At 47.7% G+C, this 20552-nt stretch overlaps 2 protein-coding genes across 2 annotated transcripts in view; both read left to right on the top strand.

Moving 5' to 3' along the window:
• LOC103179156 (zinc finger protein 664) overlaps positions 1-10352 on the top strand; it is a 33536-nt gene extending 23184 nt beyond the window's left edge. The window contains exons 2-4 of the mRNA XM_042345726.1: positions 6700-6767; positions 7388-7553; positions 8601-10352. Coding sequence (XP_042201660.1) covers positions 6723-6767; positions 7388-7553; positions 8601-9892 — 1503 coding nt within the window. The 5' untranslated portion in view covers positions 6700-6722 and the 3' untranslated portion in view covers positions 9893-10352. The remainder of the gene's footprint in view (positions 1-6699; positions 6768-7387; positions 7554-8600) is intronic.
• The window catches only part of LOC103182526 (NACHT, LRR and PYD domains-containing protein 3-like), a 50892-nt gene that overhangs the window by 22053 nt on the left and 8287 nt on the right, over positions 1-20552 (top strand). Inside the window, exons 2-7 of the mRNA XM_042345725.1 lie at positions 13204-13758; positions 14830-14916; positions 15984-16159; positions 17467-17638; positions 17750-17815; positions 18603-20391. Coding sequence (XP_042201659.1) covers positions 13383-13758; positions 14830-14916; positions 15984-16159; positions 17467-17638; positions 17750-17815; positions 18603-20391 — 2666 coding nt within the window. The 5' untranslated portion in view covers positions 13204-13382. The remainder of the gene's footprint in view (positions 1-13203; positions 13759-14829; positions 14917-15983; positions 16160-17466; positions 17639-17749; positions 17816-18602; positions 20392-20552) is intronic.

Here is a 20552-nt window from a genome sequence, read left to right as displayed (position 1 = left end):
ACCCATTGATACCACACACCCCATTGATACCACACACCCCATTGATACCACACACCTCATTGATACCCAACACCCCATTGATACCCAACACCCCATTGATACCCCACACCCCATTGATACCCCACACCCCATTAAAACCCTGCACCACATTAATATCTCACTCCAATGATACGTGACACCCCATTAATACCCCATTCATACCACACACCCCATTGATACCGCACACCCCATTGATACCGCACACCCCATTGATACCGCACACCCCATTGATACCGCACACCCATTGATACCGCACACCCCATTGATACCGCACACCTCATTGATACCGCACACCCCATTGATACACACCCCATTGATACCCACACCCATTAAAAACCTGCACCACATTAATATCTCACTCCAATGATACGCGACGCCCCAATGATACCCCACACCCCATTAATACCAAACAACACATTCATACCCCACACCGCATTGATAGCCCACACCATATTATTACCGTACACCCCATTAATACCACACACCCCATTGACACCCGAGTAATACCACACACCACATTGACTCCCCATTAATACCACATACCCCATTGACACCCCATTAATACCACACACCCCATTAATACCACACACCCCATTGACACCCCACACCATATTATTACCCCACGCCACATTAATACCTCACACAACCCTTTAATGTCCCACACCCTATTCATGTACAACACCACATTAATGTCCCACAACTCCAATGGTATCTCACATGGCATTAATACTCCACGCCTCATTAATACCTCACACCCCATTAATACATCATTCATTTCATTAGTACCCTGAGCGCACACCAGTAATGCTCCACACAACCAATTAGTACCACACATACCATTAATATCCTAAAAACTCATTACATACTACACCCCCCATTAATACCACATACCACATTAATACCGCACACCCCATTAATACCTCACACCGATTAATATCAGACATTCCATTAATACCGCACCACATTAATACTCCAAAGCTCCATTAATACCAAACAAACCATTAATACAACATACCATATTAATACCACAATTCCCATTAATATCACATACCACATTAAAACCACACACCCCATTGATACAACACACTCCATTGATACCCGACACACCCCATTAATACTCTCCATAGCGCTTAAATGTCCCCCACACAATTAATGCCCCATTCTCCATTAATACTGCACACCTGATTAGTACCTCATACACCACAATAATACCTCACATAACCAGTAATACCCGACAACACACGAATACCCTGCAACCCATTAATATCCGCAGCCCATTATTACCCCACATCTCATTAGTACCGCAAACCTCATTAATACCCCACACCACATTAATACCCCACACCCCATTGATACCCCACAATCCATTAATAGCCCATATTAATACTCCACACACCACAGTAATACGCCACACCCCCATTAATACCCCAAACACCTTATTAATACCACACATACCATTAGTACCACATACCACATTAATACCACACTCCCCATTAATACCCAACACACCCATTAATATCGCACACCTCATTAATACCCCACACCCCCATTCGTATCCTGCACCCCATTCATATCCCACACCTATTTAATACTGCATAAGCCATTAATACATCATGCACCTCATTATTAACCCCCAACACACCAATAATACCCCACACAACAACTAATACCTGACACACCCTATAAGTACCCCACACCCCATTAAAAGCACATCCCATTAATAATCCATACCACATTGAGACCCCCACACCCCATTGATACCCAACCCACCACTAATACACCACACCCAATTAATACACCACACCCAATTAATACACCACACCCTATTAATACCGCACATCAGTTTAACACCTCATACAAACCACTAATACCCACACAACCCAGTAATAACCCACAATAAATGAATACCCCACACATCCCATTAATTACAAACCCCTTTAATATGACACACTCCATTAATGCCACACAACCCACTAATACCCCACATTCCATTACTATCCCACACTTCATTAATACCGCACTCCCAATTAATACTCCACACCCCATTAATACTCAATACACCAATAATACCCTGCACCCAATTTATACCCGACATACCATTAATAGCTCATATTAGTAACCCAGTGATGCCCCACACCCCCATTAATACGAAATCAATCCAGTAATACCCATAACCCCATTAATACCCACCACATCATTAATATTCCACACACCATTAATACCTCATTACATCCCATTAATACCCCAAATACTTCACTATTCCATTAAAACGCCATTAATACCACACATTTTGTTCATGCCACACACCCCATTGATGCAACACACCCCATTAATACCCCCTTCCTCATTAATTAATATCTCATGCATACCATTAATATCCCACAACCCACTAATTCACCAATGCAGCACATTAATACTACACAAACCCCATGAGTATTGCACTTCCCATTAAAACCACAACTCTTTAATACCCCACACTCCATTAATACCCACACCCCATTAATTGGCCCCTACCTCATTAATACCCAACACAGCCCATTATTACCACACACCCCATTAATACCACAATAAAAGGCCACACCCCATTTATAACCCACACCCCATTATTGTCCCACATTGCTGTACACAGTAATGCCCCACAACCCATTATACCCCACACACCGTTAAAAACTCATACACCTCATTAATTCTCAAACACACCCCATCAAAACCCACACACCACAAAATAATATCTCACACACGCCGCTAATACCACGCACCCCATTAATACTACAAAACCCATTAATACTGCATGCACTCCATTAAAATCCAACACTCCCAATTAATATCCCAAGCACCCCATTAATACCCCACACCCCAATAATACCCCTCATACAATTAATACTCCACACCACATTAATAACCCACAACACATAAATATCATGTATCCCATAAACCCTTTAGTATCACACACACACAATTAATACCCCACATCCCATTATATACCATCAAACCTGTCACCCCACTCACCCCATTGTTACCCCACAAACCATTAATACCTAAATCAACCCATTAATACCCCTCACCCCATTAATACCCAATACATCATAAATACTTCACACACATTTGATACCCCATCACTTGCCATTAATACCCCATGTGGCCCATTGATATCCCACACTCCGTTAATAGCCCACACAACCCAGTACTATGGAAAACCCCATTAGTAACCCACACCACATTAATAAACGCACAACCTATAACCAACACACCCCATTAATATCACACACACGTAATACACACATCCCATTAATATCCTTCACCCCATTCATAGCCAACACTCTATTAATACCCCATACCCCAGTGACACCCCATAAGTACATCACACACCCCAATAATACACCACATGCTCCATTAAACCCCCATTAATACCGCACGCCCCATTAATACCCCACAACCCATTAATACCCCACATTGCATTGATATCACACACCGGGTTAGTAACCCACGCCACCCCATTAATACCCATACAACCAAATAATTCCCACACCATGTTAATATCCCGGAGCCCATTAATAGCCCACATATCTCATTAATACCCCATACCTCTTTAATGACTCCCACCCCATTAATACCCCACCCATAAATACCCCATAAATAACCATTAATACCCACTGATACTACATCAGTAAATAATATATTTGTCATTTTCTATCCACCACTGTTTGTGGGACAGTCATTGCTGTGCGCAATTGGCTGCCGCGTTCGCCCACAAATATACAGTCAATTCACTTTGCAGCATATGTGAAGCGCTTTGAGACGTCGAGAAGGCTTGAAAAGCGTTATATCAAATGCAAGGATTATATTATTATTTATTAACACTCATTTAACGCCCCATTAATACCACAAATCCCATTACTGTCCCACAAACCAAATTAAACCCCCATTAACACCACACGCCCCATTAATACCCCACAACCCATTAATACCCCACATCGCACTGATATCAACCCGGTTAGTGGAGTCCTGTAGCTCAGTGGTTGGAGCACTCGCTTTGCAAGTGAGAGACCTGAGTCCAATTCCAGGCAGAGGGCGAAATCTCGGCCAAGTTTCCTTACTCCACACAGAGCCTAATAATAATCCCTCCAAAACCAAAAACAATAATAAATTGGTCATTTTCAATCTACGACAGTTTGTGGGACATTGCTGTGCGCAATTGGCTGCCGCGTTCGCCCACAAATATACAGTCAATTAACTTTACAGTGTGTTCTGTGAAGCGCTTTGGGACGTCCTCCCGACGTGAAAAGCGCTATATCAAATGCAAGGATTATTGCTACTATTATTAATACCCCACACACCCCATTAATAACTAAATCAACCCATTAATACCCCTCACCCCATTAATATCCATCACATCATTAATGTACACACCATTGATACCCTATTACATCCCATTAATAGCAAATAGATCCCATTAATACCCCACACACTTCATTGATACACATCCCAATAATATTCCAAACCCCATTAATAACCCACATCTCATTAATACTCACACACCCCATTGATACCCAACACATTTTTAATACCACACTCACATTCAGTACACCACACCCCATTAATGCCCCTCACCCCATTCATAGCCACACCCTAGTAACACCCGATACACCCCAATAGTACACCACACACCCCATTAATACAACACAAACTCATTAAAACCCCATCTGCACCACACATTCCATTAATGCCGCACACTCGATTGATACAACACTCCCCATTAATACCCAACGCCCCAATAATACCACACACCCCACACCACCATGACCAAAATGCACATTAATAGCATACACCCCATTAATAACCCGCACCCCATTAATATTACACGCCCCATTAATACACCAGAACTCATTAATACTACACAACACATCAACACTCCACATCCTATTAATACCCCCAAACCCCACTGATATCTCAGACCCGATTGATATCCCTGACCCCATTAATAACCCACACCCTATTAATATTCCACGCCCCATTAATACCCCACAACCCATTCATACCACATAATACATCAACACCCCACACCACATTAATACCCCAAACCCCATTGAAATCGCACATCCCATTGATATTCCACATACTCCACTAAAACCTAACACACCCCATTAATACCTCACACCGCTTTAATATCACACCTCCATTAATACACCACTTCCTATTAAAACCCTCACCCTATTAATACCCCATATATGGCGTTAACACACAATTATTACCACAAACCCCATTAATATCCCACAAACTAAATTAATACCACACCTACTCAATTAATAGCCCACTCACCATTAATAGCCCACATCCCATTGTTACCCCACAACCCATTAGTACTCCACAAACCTCATGAGTATCACGCATCCCATTTAAACCCACTACTCTTTAATACCTCACATTACATTAATACCCACACCATATTAATAACCCCCCACACCATTAATAACCCACAACCCATTGATACCCCACACCCCATTAATAACCACAACAGCCAATTAATACCCCGCACACCCCATTAATACTGCACATCTCATTATTACCACATTCCACATCAATAACTCACACCACATTAACAATCTTTAGTATCCCACACACAATTAATACCGATATATTCCATCAATACCCCCCATGCCCCATTGATATGCCACACACCGCATTAATACTCCAAGTTCCCCATTAATATCCCAAACACCCCATTAATGTCACATACCATATTAATACTACACACTTCATTAATACCACACTCCCAATTGACACCACACTTATACGCCACACCTCATTAATGCCACACAACCCATTAATATCCAACACACCATTAAAAACTCCGTTAATATGCAAACATACCCCATCAGAGTACTCCATACACCACAAAATATTACCCCTCTCTCCCCAATAATACCACACATCTCATTAATACTGCACTCCTTTAATACCAAAAAGCCCATTAATACCACACATCCCAATAATTTCACACACCCCATTAATACCCAAGCCATCCCATTAATACTCCATACCCCAGTAATATCCCACGCACCACAGTAATACCCCAAACACCCCATTAGTACCACACACCCCATTAGCACCGTATTCCACATTAGTACCACACACCCCTCAGCCAAGACCTGAAAATAGGAAGAGAGGGAGCGAGCGAAGGGAGTGAGGAAGGGAATTTCATAGCCTCGGGGCATAGTGGCTCAAGGCACGACCGCCGAGGGTGGAGCGGAGGACTCGGGGGGGGATGAGGAATTGGCCAGAGCCGGTGGAGCGAGGAGGTCAGAGAGGTAGGGGGTGCAGAGGAGCGGAGGGATTTGAAGACAAGAAGACAAGGGTGAGGATCTTGAAGTCGATCCTCTCTGGGATAGACAGCCAGTGCTGTCTGGCGAGAACTGGGGTGGTCGGGGAGCGGAGTTTGGTGCGGGTGAGAATACGGGCGGCAGAATATGTATGGACCTGGGTTTAATGGATGGTAGTGGAGGGGAGGCCGGCGAGGAGGGCATTTGAATAGTTCAGCCGAGAGGTGACGAAGGCCTGGCCTCGGGTTTCAGCGGCTTTTTGGAGTGCAGTGTTGTATTGTTACGGGATAGAGGTTTTTACGCCCTTGATATGAGCAGCACTTTCTTGTTCAACCCTCAGAAGCGAAACGCTTCAAGTTCAGGATGGAAGCCAGGAAGAGGGAGGCAGCGAGGGAGGAAACCGAGCAGGTAATTAGCCAAACGCTGAATGCGCTTTGCATTGATTCCCAGCACGGAAAAGGGCCATCCCGCCCAGTTAGTCCACGCCGATTTTCACTCTCTCTCCGTGCTCCACTCTCCATCCACTCCTTACTCCCTTCTGTTCCCTCTTTCCTCGTGTGTCTGCCTCGCTTCCTCTGAAATACAGCTCATTTAGATCCCATAGCGACTGTTCGATTCATGTCCCCTGGTTATGGATTTCAGCCCACATTTGCTGAGCTTATCAAACCATTTTATGATTGTAGACCCTTCTATTGGGTCCCATGTTGAACATCTCTTCTTCAGTGAGGAAAGGTCTAATGTAACCGATCAACCTATCATGATAGCAGTAACCTGTCACGCGGGGATCATCCAAGTGGATTTCCCTTCCTCTTCGGAAGAAGTGCTGCACCTTGAGAGTAAATGGGAACTGAACAGGAGCGTAGCATCTCCAACAGCGAAGCTCACCCCCCAGCACTACATTGGCAGCGTCAGCTTAGACTAAGTGGCTCCCAAGTCCTAACGTGTCGCTTGAACGGTCAAACATCTGACACAGGCCAGAGTGAGCGGACTGACGCACGCTTGTAATGTTCTTACGTTCTGCATTTCAGAGCAAAAAGGGGACCTCATTCATCCCGTCGGGATCAGCTGAGAACGGAGGTGACCAGGCAAGAGATATGACTGCAGCCACGGGTTCAGCAAATGGAGAGAGCAGTCTGGTCAAAAGAGGAGGCGTCTCAGTTGGTGAAAATCAAGACTTTGAATCGTCCGAACCAGGTTATTTTTCCTGCAAAAAGCTACACAGAAATATTGAGCGCAGAAAAATGTGTCCCTTTTTTTTTGCCACTGCTGACTCTGTTTTCCTATTCTGTCGTTAATCCCATTTTTTAGTTCCGAGGAATGGAATCAGAAACCGCCCTGAACCGGGTCGAGCCAAATTATCTTTGATTTCTGCTATTTCACAGAACCCCCCTAAGCTAACGGTCCAAAGCTGACAACCGTACAAGTAAATAACCACACCTTAGTAACTGGCTGACCATTGAAAGGCCTTGAAAATATTAAGCGCCGCAAACATAATCTGACAGAGACATACAGTCTCGGCTGATCAGGCCCAGATAGTGAGTGAGGCTTATTTAACATCTCATCTGAAGGATGGCATATGGAGTCCTGTAGCTCTCGGTGGTTAGAGCACTCGCTTTGCAAGCGAGAGACCTGAGTTCAATCCCAGGCAGGTCAGGACCAAACCTTGGGCAAGTTTCCTTACCCCACACAGAGCCCTAATAATAATCCCTCCAAAAAAAACCAAAACAATAATAAATCGGTCATTTTCAATCCACGACTGTTTGTGGGACATTGCTGTGCTCAATTGGCCGCCGCAAATATACAGTCAATTCACTTTACAGTGCGTTCTGTGAAGCGCATTTGGACGGCCTCCCGATGTGAAAAGCGCTATATCAAATGCAAGGATTATTATTTTATTATCCAACGATGAGGCATATCCCCAACGTTAAATTAAAAGTCTCTCCCGGTGTCCTCGTCAGACGTCAATAGCACGAATCGCTCGGCCTCTCACCTCGGGCCGTTTGGAGGAAGTGGCTGCTGACAAAAACCGACACTGACAGAAACTGATTCGCGTGAAGGGCCCTATTTTCAAGTTATTGTTGACCGCAACGTTCAACATTGATTACTGTGCAGCACTTTACAGTGTTTTGCCTCGATCGGGCACTATACGGAAGCCAGGATTAATTCAGAATTGCTAAAGCAGCAATTCCTGAAGAAAACTCTCGTCCGTTGCTCACGCAGCTCTTTGTTTTCTCCCGTCAGCTCCCAAAGTGGATGGTGCGGAGTCTCGCCCTTTCCCCGACTGTAACGTTGTGATTTCTCGCGCTGAGTGCCGTCGGAAACAGAGCAGAAGACATCGCGGACACCATCGAGACGCGTCAGCCGCACGACCTGCTCGTAGCTTAAATTCTCCTTCCCAGCAGAGAGTGCGTCAGGGATCTCCCGCGTATACTGTCGCGGAAAAGGGGTTTGCTCAAACAGGACCTGTACAGAGTCACCAGCAATCGATCTTATCCGAGAGACCGTATCAGTGTACCGAATGCGAAAAGAATTTCACGACGTCCGGGAACCTCAGAGTGCACCAGCGATCGCACACAGGAGAGAGACCCTACAAATGTGCCGAGTGCGGAAAGACTTTCACACGTTCGGAGCACCTACAGGTACACCGTCGAACGCACACCGGAGAGAGGCCGTATCGCTGCGCTGAATGCAGAATAAGTTTCGCAAAATCAGGGGACCTCACGAGACACCAGCGCTCACACACAGGAGAGAGACCCTATAAATGTGCCGAATGCGGAAAGAGTTTCACGCGGTCAGGGCAGCTCCAGGTACACCACCGATCGCACACCGGAGAGAGGCCGTACAAATGTGCCGAATGTGGAATATGTTTCACAACCTCGGGTGACCTGCAGAGACACTGTCGGTTGCACACAGGAGAGCGACCGTATAAATGTGCCGAATGTGGGCAGAGTTTCACCCAGTCGGGGAATCTCCAGATACACCAGCGATCGCACACGGGGGAGAGACCGTACGCGTGTGCCGTGTGCGGGCGGAGTTACACGCATTCGGGGGACCTCCAGATACACCAGCGATCGCACACAGGAGAGAAACCGTACAGTTGTGCCGAATGCGGGCAGAGTTTCACACGCTCGGGGGACCTCCAGATACACAAGCGATTGCACACAGGAGAGAAGCCGTACAAATGCTATGAGTGTGGGCGGAGTTTCACAACGTCCGGGCATCTCCAGGTACACCATCGATCGCACACCGGGGAGAAACCGTATGAATGTGCCGAATGCGGAAAGCGTTTCTCACGGTCAGGCAACCTCAAGGTACACGAGCGATCGCACAGCGGAGAGAGACCCTACAAGTGCGCCGAATGCGGAAAGAGTTACACAACCTCCGGGGTTCTCCAGATACATCATCGATCGCATACAGGAGAGAGGCCGTACGTGTGCGCCGCATGTGGGAAGAGTTTCACGCAATCGGGGAACCTCCGGAGTCACCAGCGCACGCACGCGGCGGCTGCGGCTGTGTTCGGGTGCCGAACGTGAATGAGCTTCGCGCGTGCATGCAGGGCATCTGCAGAGACGCCATCGATCGCACCCAGGAGCGAACGCGCATGTCGTCGAACGTGAAAAGAGTTTCACATCTTCGGAAGTTCCTAAAGGTACACCAGCAATCACACGGGCAGGAGAGAGAGAGAGAGACCATATAAACGTGCAGACTGGACAACTGTCCTTCCGACCGTACTGGAGAGGCCGCACGGGAGCGACTGCGTTAGTGCCTTGAACGTGGGCAGAGGTTTGCTGTTTCCAAGCAGAAGAAAGTTCGGGAATGCCTTGAAAGATTCTGCTACTGCAGGAAAGCGTTCCGGGAGCGGGTACTGCTCACAGCAAACAAGAGAAGCTGCTGTGAGATAAAAAAGTAATGGTACTGTTTTGAGGTACAGCGAATATGTTAAGGCACAAGTACGACGGTTTGTCCCCTTTTTCTCCTAACCGTGTTACCACCGTCGCCTGCAGTACCTAACGCACTTAGGTACCTTTGTGTCCCCGAGTTGTTGTGCTCACGTGAGGCCATCACCAGGAGTGTGTGACTGCCGTCGACTATAGCAGTGAGAATGGGAGCCAGTGTGTGACCCCCCTCCCCGACTCGAGTTGTGACCTTCCCCCGTCGTGTCAAAAGGCACGTGGTTCATTACCAGCGGAATCGTCTGCGTAATGGTTCATTGCCTATCACCTCGGGGTGTATTTTCTGGCTTAAACGGTTATTTCAGCAGTTTATCGCCAGCAGAATGTTCTGCGTTTATTGTTTTATTGCCAGCAGTTTTATTGTTACTGAGTCAACACCAGCAGAATGCGCTCTTCTGGAGATTTCACCACCGTCGTGGACTGATAAAGAAAGCAATTTGATGCCAACCGTTCCCGGCGTTGTGACGGTCTCACGTGGAATCCGAGCTGGGAATGGCTGCGGTGTGAGGAAAGGGGACAAAGGAGGTTAGAGGTACAGGAGGGGCCAGTGGTGAAGGCTTGAGGAGAGGAGAGGAGAGGATAGGAGGGATAACAGTGCGAATTTTACAGTTCTACACTGTTGTCCTGGTGTGGTCAGGAATAACCAGAGGTGTGCTGACGTGGCCGGATGTGTCACTATCCCCGGTGAGAATTGCGACTGGAGTCGCTGAGTTGGTCAACGGCAAAGACAACTTGCACTGACGCAGCGCCCTCCGCGCAGGGTGGCGCCTCGGGAGAGCTTAAAGAGCGCCGCGGCCTGACTCCGAGCCGGGGTCAGGGGGGAAGGCGGCAATGAGCACGTTCAAAAAGGAAAGTCTTGTCCATGTTCAGCTGCAGGAAGTCTACACTTCCTCCACGCCTTTACGTCTGCCGGAATATCGGGAGCGGACCTGGAGTTGATACTGGGGGAGACCCCGTAGATTTGTGTGTATCCGCTACATGTCGGAAGTTTACCCCGTGTCCGTGGATGGCATCGCCCAGAGGGAGCGTACGTATGGACTGTCTATGTGGGGAGAGGGGAGGGGTGAGGAGCGCGGGAGAGGATTATTAATCTATGCGTTGATCACAGTGTTGCTCTCGGGAACGGAAATGTAAATGCACGAGTTCACTCTGTACTGTTGGAATAAACTGTAACTAACACGTGCAGGAATGGAAAACTTTGCCCTTTTCAGTAATTCTCTTTTTCTCACGTGAGGAACGTTACGGATAACCTTCATCCCCACGTAGGTATTAATATAATAATAATACAATAATAATTCGCCCGCAAGTATGTAGTGAATTCACTTTACGTAATATTCCGTGAGACGACTAGAAGACGTGAAAAGCGCTATATCAAATGCGAGGGTTATTATCATTATTCTTTCATTTGACGCAGCGCCTTATCCTGTCTTCAGACGTCTCAAAGCACTTCATACTGTTAAATTCATGCACTGACTGTATTTTTTGGGCAAAGTGTGGCAAACAATGGCGGATAGCAATAAACAGTCGTGGATTAAATGACTCGATTATCATTGTTTGTCTTTTGAACAGAACATTACTCCGGAGAGCGATACGACAATCAACCAACAAGCGCGTTTCCTGGTAAAACGAGGCGTACGTTTGGTGTAAGGAAACTTGCTGATGATATCATTAATTATTATTATTAAGTCTCACTCTCACACATGTCAAAGCACGTCCGAAAGCTTTCTCTGAATGTGCAGTTACCTTTGTGTTTCGTGGGGGCGAACGGCAAAAGTCCCAACGAGCCGTTGACAGCGATTCTATCCGTGCGCCGGGACGAAGAGAGAGGGTGCACCCGCCGGCTTTCTCTTCTGTCTGTCTCTCTCATCACAAATGGATCAATTTCATGCGTGACCCTTTGCCCTCGGGACGTGGCAGATGAAGTTTAATGCGGGGAAAAGCAAAGTGACGCATTTTGGAAGGGCATGAAGGGATACGAAGACGAGTGAGAGGGTCTTCAAGTCGAGACGTTCGGTGGTTGGGAGCCAGTGCAGCCGGACAAGCACCGGTGTGATGACGGGTGGGGGTTACAGAGCTTTGTGCAGGTTAGTATCCAGGCAGCCTGGTCCGGAAGTGTCCTGTCTTCCTGTCCTTAAGTGGGCATCAAACTTCCCAGGACGTAATGGAAGAGAGAAGGGACGCTATCCCGGTAACCTGGTCGAGTACACCTCAGGAGTCGAACAGTGATTCTCAAGGCTGTTGGTGAGAAATTCCGGACTGCAAACACGGTGTCAAATTCACCCACAGAATCCACGTTGGAAACGGTCTGAGGCATAACCGCTGTAACCAATTCAAGGATCATTATAATGTAAAAACATTCGCCGATTACACGTTCGCAGATTCTTTTTGCATTCGGACGTCTTCTAAGATAAAAAGGAGAGGTACCGAGGGCGACTGGTTTTCGAGAAGGGTTCCGAGCAATGAGGTCTGGAGATGGTTTGAGCCCATAATAGCCACAGTGTCCTTCGATTTGACGTAGAGTCACATCGCTTCACAGAAAAAAAATTGTGAAGCACATTTACTGCAGGTTTTGCCGTCGAAAACGACCGCAATGCATTAGTGAGGATGAAATGGCAAAAAAAAAAATTGGTGAATCAATCCACGTTTATAGGACGTTTCGCCCACAAATATACAGTCAATTCACTTTACAGAATATTCTATGAAACGATTTGAGACGACTCGAAGATGTGATAAGGCGCTATATCAAACGCAAGGATAATTTTTATTATTATTAATATTATTAATGTTATTATTATTATCATATCATATTCCATTAGTCTCTTTAATAACTTTTCGCAACTGTGAGCATCACAGTTATCATGATGTTGTTCATACATTTTAATTTATTGCAGGATAAATATCACAGGTGAGCAAGAAGGACAGGGCATTGGCAGTGCTAACCTGGTGTTGTTACCTGAGAAATCACATCTGGATTCCATGTTAGCCGTCTAACATTTGTTCTCCAAGAAACTTAAATAAGACTCAACTTCCATCGGAAAACTCAGCAACAGCTTTACTGCACTTAGCAACGATGAAGCACGTTTTGGGAAATCAGTCGGAGAAGAGGAAACAAGGCTCTAAAATCCCGAGACTCGACAAACCTGACAAGTCAACAAAATGGTGGCCTTCACCTCAACTGAGCAGATCCCCACCTGGTGGGACTGAAACAGCGACAGCATCTGGATTCACCCAACTACACGGTGATACGGTTGCAGATCCGAAGAAATGTTGGAACTATTTGGGTGGGTCGAGTGAGATGGCCTCCGTGGAGACTCAACCAGACCCCAGTGCAGAGGGTCGGGCAATGGGCGGTGGTGTGGGTCATGCACCCGGCAACCCACCTAAAGCCAATGCCGTCTCTTTACCAGATTTTCAGGAAAGTGTCAATGAGATGAAAACGGACAAAGGTAAATGTGTTTATTGAGTATTTTTACACGCAAACGCACCTAACTTCATCTCACACTATTTGCGGAGGATAAAATTGCGAGGCTATGCGGAGAGAGCGGGGGAGTTGGATTCATTTGGACAGCTCTTGCAAGAGCTGGAACGGGCACAATGGGCCGAATGGCCTCTTTCTGTGCCTTATAATTGTAAGATCCTATTCTGTGATTCTTAGCCTTGGAAACAGGGAGAGAAACCAGTGACTGTTTGGGTCGAGCAAACTCCCAATTTGTGAAATGGAAGATCAGGTGCTTTTTGCACGGCTTCATGAACCAAGTCACTGGTGATGGCAGACCATCCTGGAACATTGGGCAGGTCAGGCAGTGACAGAGAGGCCTGGCACATGGGCAGGTCAGGCATTGACAGACCAGCCTGGCACATGGGCAGGTCAGGCATTGACAGACCAGCCTGGCACATGGGCAGGTCAGGCAGTGCCAAACCAGCCTGGCACATGGGCAGGTCAGGCAGTGCCAGACAAGCCTGGCACATGGGCAGGTCAGGCAGTGACAGACCAGCCTGGCACATGGGCAGGTCAGGCAGTGACAGACCAGCCTGGCACATGGGCAGGTCAGGCAGTGACAGACCAGCCTGGCACATGGGCAGGTCAGGCAGTGACAGACCAGCCTGGCACATGGGCAGGTCAATCAGTGACAAACCATTCCTGGGGTAATGGAAGCTTTCAAATCAGCTGCTTTTAACGCTGCAGCCAAAGCTCTTATTGGTAGACAGGTCCTAATGGGACAAGCAATGGAGACTTGCACTTGAGAGCTTCAGTGGGATTAGCTGTGTGGGTTTATCTTGTGAAACCCTCGCAGTTACCCACAACAGACACTCTCGGGACCCCAAGAAGATGCTCTTAGCAACCTGCGAGCCATAGCTCTGAATACAGCTTCATTCCAGACACAGGGAATGTTCTACGTGTCATTGGTATAAACAAATTTAAAAAAACACAATAATAATAATTTTAATAGCCCTTGATTTGATGCAGCTCCTTATCACGTAATAATAATCATTCTTATTGTGGTCTTCCATGTCAGGAAAACATCCCGAAGTGACTGTGACTGCGTGTCGTGTGGGTGAATGTGACAATATCTACAGAACAACGTCCCTCACTCAGCCATGGAGTGAGTTGACCAATGTTGTGTGTGAACAGTTTTCCAAGACATCGGGGAAAAACGCCCTCGGCTTTAACACTCACCAAAGCAGCATTAAATGCAACTTTGGTTTAGAGTCTAATCTGAACGATGGCAGCTGAACAGCGTGGGGTATCCCAGCAGTGACCTGCATTGCAGTGGGAGAGCTTAGATGATATGAGATCCAAGTCCTGCTGTGGGGCTCGAATCCGCAAGCTCCTGACTCTGAGACGAATACGGTCAACTTCATACATTTAATAGCGGCATTGAAAATGCTGATGGCTTCTGACAGAGCAGAGAGGGAGAAACAGTGGCCACTGGCGGGTGGGGGTTCGGTATCCTGGGGACACAGATTTAAGATAAATTGGCAAGAGAACCAGAGGGGATTCCTGAAGGGATTGTCAGGTTGGTCAATGAGGTCAAAGTCCTGATGTGAGACTTGAACCCACAAACTTCTGTCTCAGGAGCAAGAGTGATACCAACTGAGCCAGACTGACATCTGTGTGTCGGAGACCAGCTACTAAATGATGTTTTAGACCAATGGAGTTTTGTTTATTCTGGACTTTTGAAACCATAAACTTGTTAATATTTCCTGAAATATGTTTCAGGGAATAAACAACAATAACAAGATTCCATTTATAGAGTGCCTTTCACGTCGGGAGGACGTCCCAAAGTGCTGGACAGTTGGGTCAGGACCCGAGCAGTGGGGAAATGGTCAGGGTGAGGGGAGGGAAGGGAAGGAGCGAGGAGGGGAGAAATGGTCAGGGTGAGGGGAGGGAAGGGAGGGAGCGAGGAGGGGGGAAATGGTCAGGGTGAGGGGAGGGAAGGGAGGGAGCGAGGAGGGTGTAGAGAGTCGAGAGCGGAGCTGAAGGCTGAAGGTCAAAGAGAAAGGTCTTGAGACCGGCCTTGAAGGAGGAAAGGGAGGAAGCGGCGAAGACACTGGGGGATGGAGTTCCAGAGCCTCGGGGCTGAGAGGCTGAAGGCCCAGCCACCGATGGTAGGGCGGTTGGGGCGGGGGAATTAACCCATAATAATGTCTGACTAATGTTTTTTATTAGTTGCTGAAGGTACAAACACCTCATTCACTGAGACCCTGGCCTTGTACAATGAGCTCCAGCTGCACAGACTGACACAGTTCTACTGGGACAGATTGGAACAGGCCATCGAGGAAGGCACAGAGGACATAAGTTCAAGGCTGAGACAGAAGGAATGTTTCAGCCCACACGAACATAAAGTAGGTTTGATTCGAATCGTAACATTTCCCTTTCATTTGCTCAAATCTCCCCAAGTCGGTGCCTGTCTGTACGGCTCATGTGCTGCTGTCACTAAATCAACAGAACTGCAAGTCAACAGCCTAACCAACCAGTTAGTTTACAATGCAGGAAATGCACCAGATATTTGTGGTGGACCAGTGCATCGCAGTGTAAGAGATGTCTGCACAGGAAGCAAACAACAACTTGCATGTATATAGCGCCTCTCACACAAGGTACAGTCTCAGAGCGTTGGACATTGGCAGAGGGATACGGGAGGTGACTGGAGGCGTAAAGGGATTTGAAAGCGAGTGAGAGGATCTTGAACTAAATCCATTCGGTGATTGGGAAGCAGTGGAGCCTGGCGAGGGCTGGGGTGATGTGGTACAGAGTGTAGTGTGTGAGATAGGGAGTCAGGTAAGCCTGGCAAGAGCTGGAGTAATGGGGTACAGAGTTGTGTGTGTGATAGGGAGCCAGTGGAGCCTGGTGATGTTTGGGGTGATAGAGTACAGAGTTTAGGATGTGAGATAGGGAGTTAGTGGATCCTGGCGAGGGCTGGGGTGATGGGGTACAGAGTTTGGTGTGGGTGAGTATGTCGGCGGAGGAGGTTTGGATCAGTTGGATGTTGTGGCTGGTGGACTCAGGGATACCATTGAGGAGGCATTTGATTATTGGAGTCGGGAGGTGACGAACGCATGGATAAGTTGGGCTCCGTCGGGGTACAGTCGGAGGTAACAATGTGGCGGAGGTTGAGGAAGTCGGTCCAGGTCAGTGACCAGATGTGGGAAATGAAGGAAAGCTGGGGGTTGAACCTAATGTCTGGGTTGTGAACCGGTTCAGTAAGTCTGAGGGTCAGTCTGGGGCAGTTCAGGAGGTCAGAGCCACAGAATAGAAGACGTTGACGGGAGCCAATGTGTATGGGGGCCAAGGATGGAGCCCTGGGATACATCACAGGTGACCAGGTGGGGGGGGGGCGGGAGAAGAAACCGATTGAGGAGATCAAGTGAACAATGATTGTAAGGTAGGAATGGAGTCAGGCTAGTGAGGACCAGGATTTTTAACACTATCCTCTGGGGGATGGGGAGCCAGTGGAGCCGGGCATGGGTGGGGATGACAGGGTCACGGGGCTTGACGTGGGAGTGGACACGAGCTGCAGAGGTCTGGATAGTCTGCAGTTTGTGGAGGAAAGAGTTGGGAAATGTGGTATGAACCATCAATGGAGCCGGGTTTTACTGATCATCAGTGTTTTCTCTTTGTTCCCTCTGAATATATCAATGATTGATCTCTGCAGACGCTCACTGATCTCTCACGCATTGGGCAAAAGAGACGAAGCTCCAAACTTCTGCTCAACCTGGTGACGGAGAAAGATTCCCGAGCCCGGAGAGTGATGTGGGAATTATTCGAGGAGATGAGAACAATTTTGCCCAAACTGAACAGAATCATGACTGAAATCCAGGAGCAAGGTAATGTGTGAGGTTCCACTGGGATCCCATCTGTGGTCAGTGACATACTTTACTGCGATTGCATTGAGATGCCGTTCATTCAAACTAATGCCATTCACTCTATGCACACAGGCGCCAGTCTAGTTAAGGTCGTGACCAATGGCCAAATTGTGCCTCACGTCCCCAACAGTCTAACAGGTACGTGTCGTGAACAAGATTCAAACCAGTCGTTCACTTCAGAAATACACCGTTTGACACTTTACCATTTTCTGGTGATTTACAGACCCTGCCCACGAGGGCTCAGAGGTCAGAGAGGAGGACGCGTGGGAGGCAGGGAGGGGTGGGAGGGGGAGAATGAATGGAGGGGGATGAACCTTAATGGATTCCTCAATTATTTCAGCCAATATAGCTTTGGAAAGATCTTAGAGATGGCTTCTCCAAGTCAGCATATAATGTCCTGAACACCTGGAGGGGTGTGAGTACAACTCACATTGTTTGCCCTTGTTTGCTCGGCTCAGTTGCTGTTCCTCTTGTCTCAGAGCCAGAGGTTGTGGGTTGAAGTTCACGTCAACAGGGCGAGTTGACTTTCCAATTCAGTGCTGGGATGTGCAGCTCTGTCAGAGACGGCGTCATTGGGACATTAATCCCGTTAGGTCCTGTCTGCCCTCTTCAGGTGGATGGTAAAGATCCCGTGGCACTACTTGAAAAGAGAAGCGAGTTTCTCTCTCCCCGCGTTCCTGGCCAACAATTCCTCAAATCAGTTTGCCCAGTCAATTCCCGGCTGTTTGTGGGACATCGCTGTGAGGGAATTTGTTGCGGCGTTTGCCCCAAAAACACAGTCACCGCACTTTCCATAAAATCTTGTGCAGCACTTTGGGATGTCCTCCTGTCTTGAAGGGCCTCATAGCGAAAGTATGTATTATTGTTTAATAATGCTCCGCAACTTGTGTACTTACCTGGTGATTATTTAATGTTCGACTCGAAGCCGCTCAGCGATTGCACAAGGAGAGGTCGCAGAGACAGAGCGAAAGCCTGGAAATGAAGACCATCCTGATGAAGAAGAAGGTGAGGACGTTTCAGCTGGTTGATCACTTCACGGAGTTGACAATCATTTCCGATCTCCGTGACCTGGAACTGGTAGAACATGAGCTGCTGGCGAGAGGCAGAGACCACGAGGAATGGAGACAGAAGCAAATCCGGAGAGAGCTGGAAAAAATCAAAATTGATAAGTTGTTCCACAGCAGCTTCTCCAGAGGAAGCCATTCACCTTCGTCCCAGGGAAGCGGATCTGACTCTCCCACAGGGACTTCCGCAGTAGTGAGTGGAGTGGCCGGGATTGGAAAAACCACCTTGGTGCATAAGATTGTCCATGACTGGGCCACAGGCAAAATCTATCCTCACTTCCACTTTGTATTTGTTTTCAAATTCCGAGACCTAAACAGATTTCACGACAGAACAACCCTGAGCCGTCTGATCGTGGAGCAGTATCCTTACCTCAGGGATGTTCTGGACGAGCTGTGGAAACACCCAGAGACATTGCTCTTTATATTTGATGGTTTGGATGAATTCAGGGCAACGAGTGATTTCGGTGACGATCGGAGAGACACAGAGCCTCAGCGCAGGTGCACAGACCCTGAATACTGCTCTGAAGTGTCTGACATTGTGTACAGTTTAGTACAGCAAAAGCTGCTGCCCGGCTGCTCAGTGCTGGTGACCAGCCGCCCCACGGCATTACATTTACTGGCAAAGGCTCAGGTCAGTGTCTGGGCTGAAATCCTGGGATTTGTGGGTGAGGAGAGAAAGGAATATTTTCACAAGTTCTTTGAAGATCAGGGGGTGGCGGCTGCTGTTTACAGCCACGTGGATGAGAACGAGCTTCTTCTTACCATGTGCTACAACCCTTCCTACTGCTGGATCCTCGCTCTGACTCTGGGTCCCTTCTTTGCACTGAAACACAACAACAAACAGCGAGTTCCCAAGACTGTCACACAACTCTTCTCCCATTATATTTATCACATTCTAACAAATCACAGTGTAAAGATGGAAAACCTCCGTGATGTAATGCTGAAGATTGGTAACATGGCCTTCACTGGAGTCTCCCAGAGAAACATGATCTTTAATACTGAAGATCTGATCAAATATGATCTCCAACCTTTCCAGTTCCTCTCTGGCTTTCTCAAGGAACTTGTGGAGAGAGAGTCTTCAGAACGCAGCCTGGTCTACGCATTCCCGCACCTCACCATCCAGGAGTTTGTAGCCGCACTCACTCCTTTCCTGTCTCCACATCCCAGAACCATCAGGAGATGTCTGGCCCGTGCTGACAGGGAGAAGGATGGTCGGTTTGAGATATTCCTGCGCTTTGTGGCTGGTCTCTCCTCCTCATGCGCAGCTCAGCCACTGGAGGAGTTCCTGGGGCCATTTGCCCATCAGACAACCTGCGCGGTGATCGATTGGCTGAAAGAGAAGTTGAAAGCTCAGATCCGAGACACAGACACCGTCCCTGGGAAACAGAAGCTGCTGAACACACTCCACTATTTGTTTGAGTCTCAGAATCAAGCCCTGGCACAGCTCACACTGGGCTCTGTACAAACACTGACATTTGGTGGTAGCTCTCCAAAGAAAGCATTGATGTTGACACCGATAGACTGTGTTGTGGTGTCTCAGGCCATTGGACTGTGTGACACAATACAACTACTGGATCTGACCAGATGCTACATTCAGGAGGAGGGTCTCCATCGTCTGGTTCCCGCTCTGCACAAGTGTCAGCAGCTGCTGTAAGTGTCTTCTTGTTTCAAAGCCATTTTCCAGGACTTTCCTGCCATTAATCAGCAGCTGATGAATGCGGGAATGCTATCGCACAGCAGGAGGGAACGGTGGGTAATACTGTGGGGGTCGTCACACACCGTATTCCTGCCCCGGGGGTTTGGGAGGTGAA

Source organism: Callorhinchus milii, unplaced genomic scaffold (assembly GCF_018977255.1).
Source record: "Callorhinchus milii isolate IMCB2004 unplaced genomic scaffold, IMCB_Cmil_1.0 Scaffold84, whole genome shotgun sequence".
NCBI lineage: Eukaryota > Metazoa > Chordata > Chondrichthyes > Chimaeriformes > Callorhinchidae > Callorhinchus > Callorhinchus milii.
Note: the sequence above shows the minus strand (reverse complement) of the source record. Positions and strands in the feature narration are given on the sequence as shown.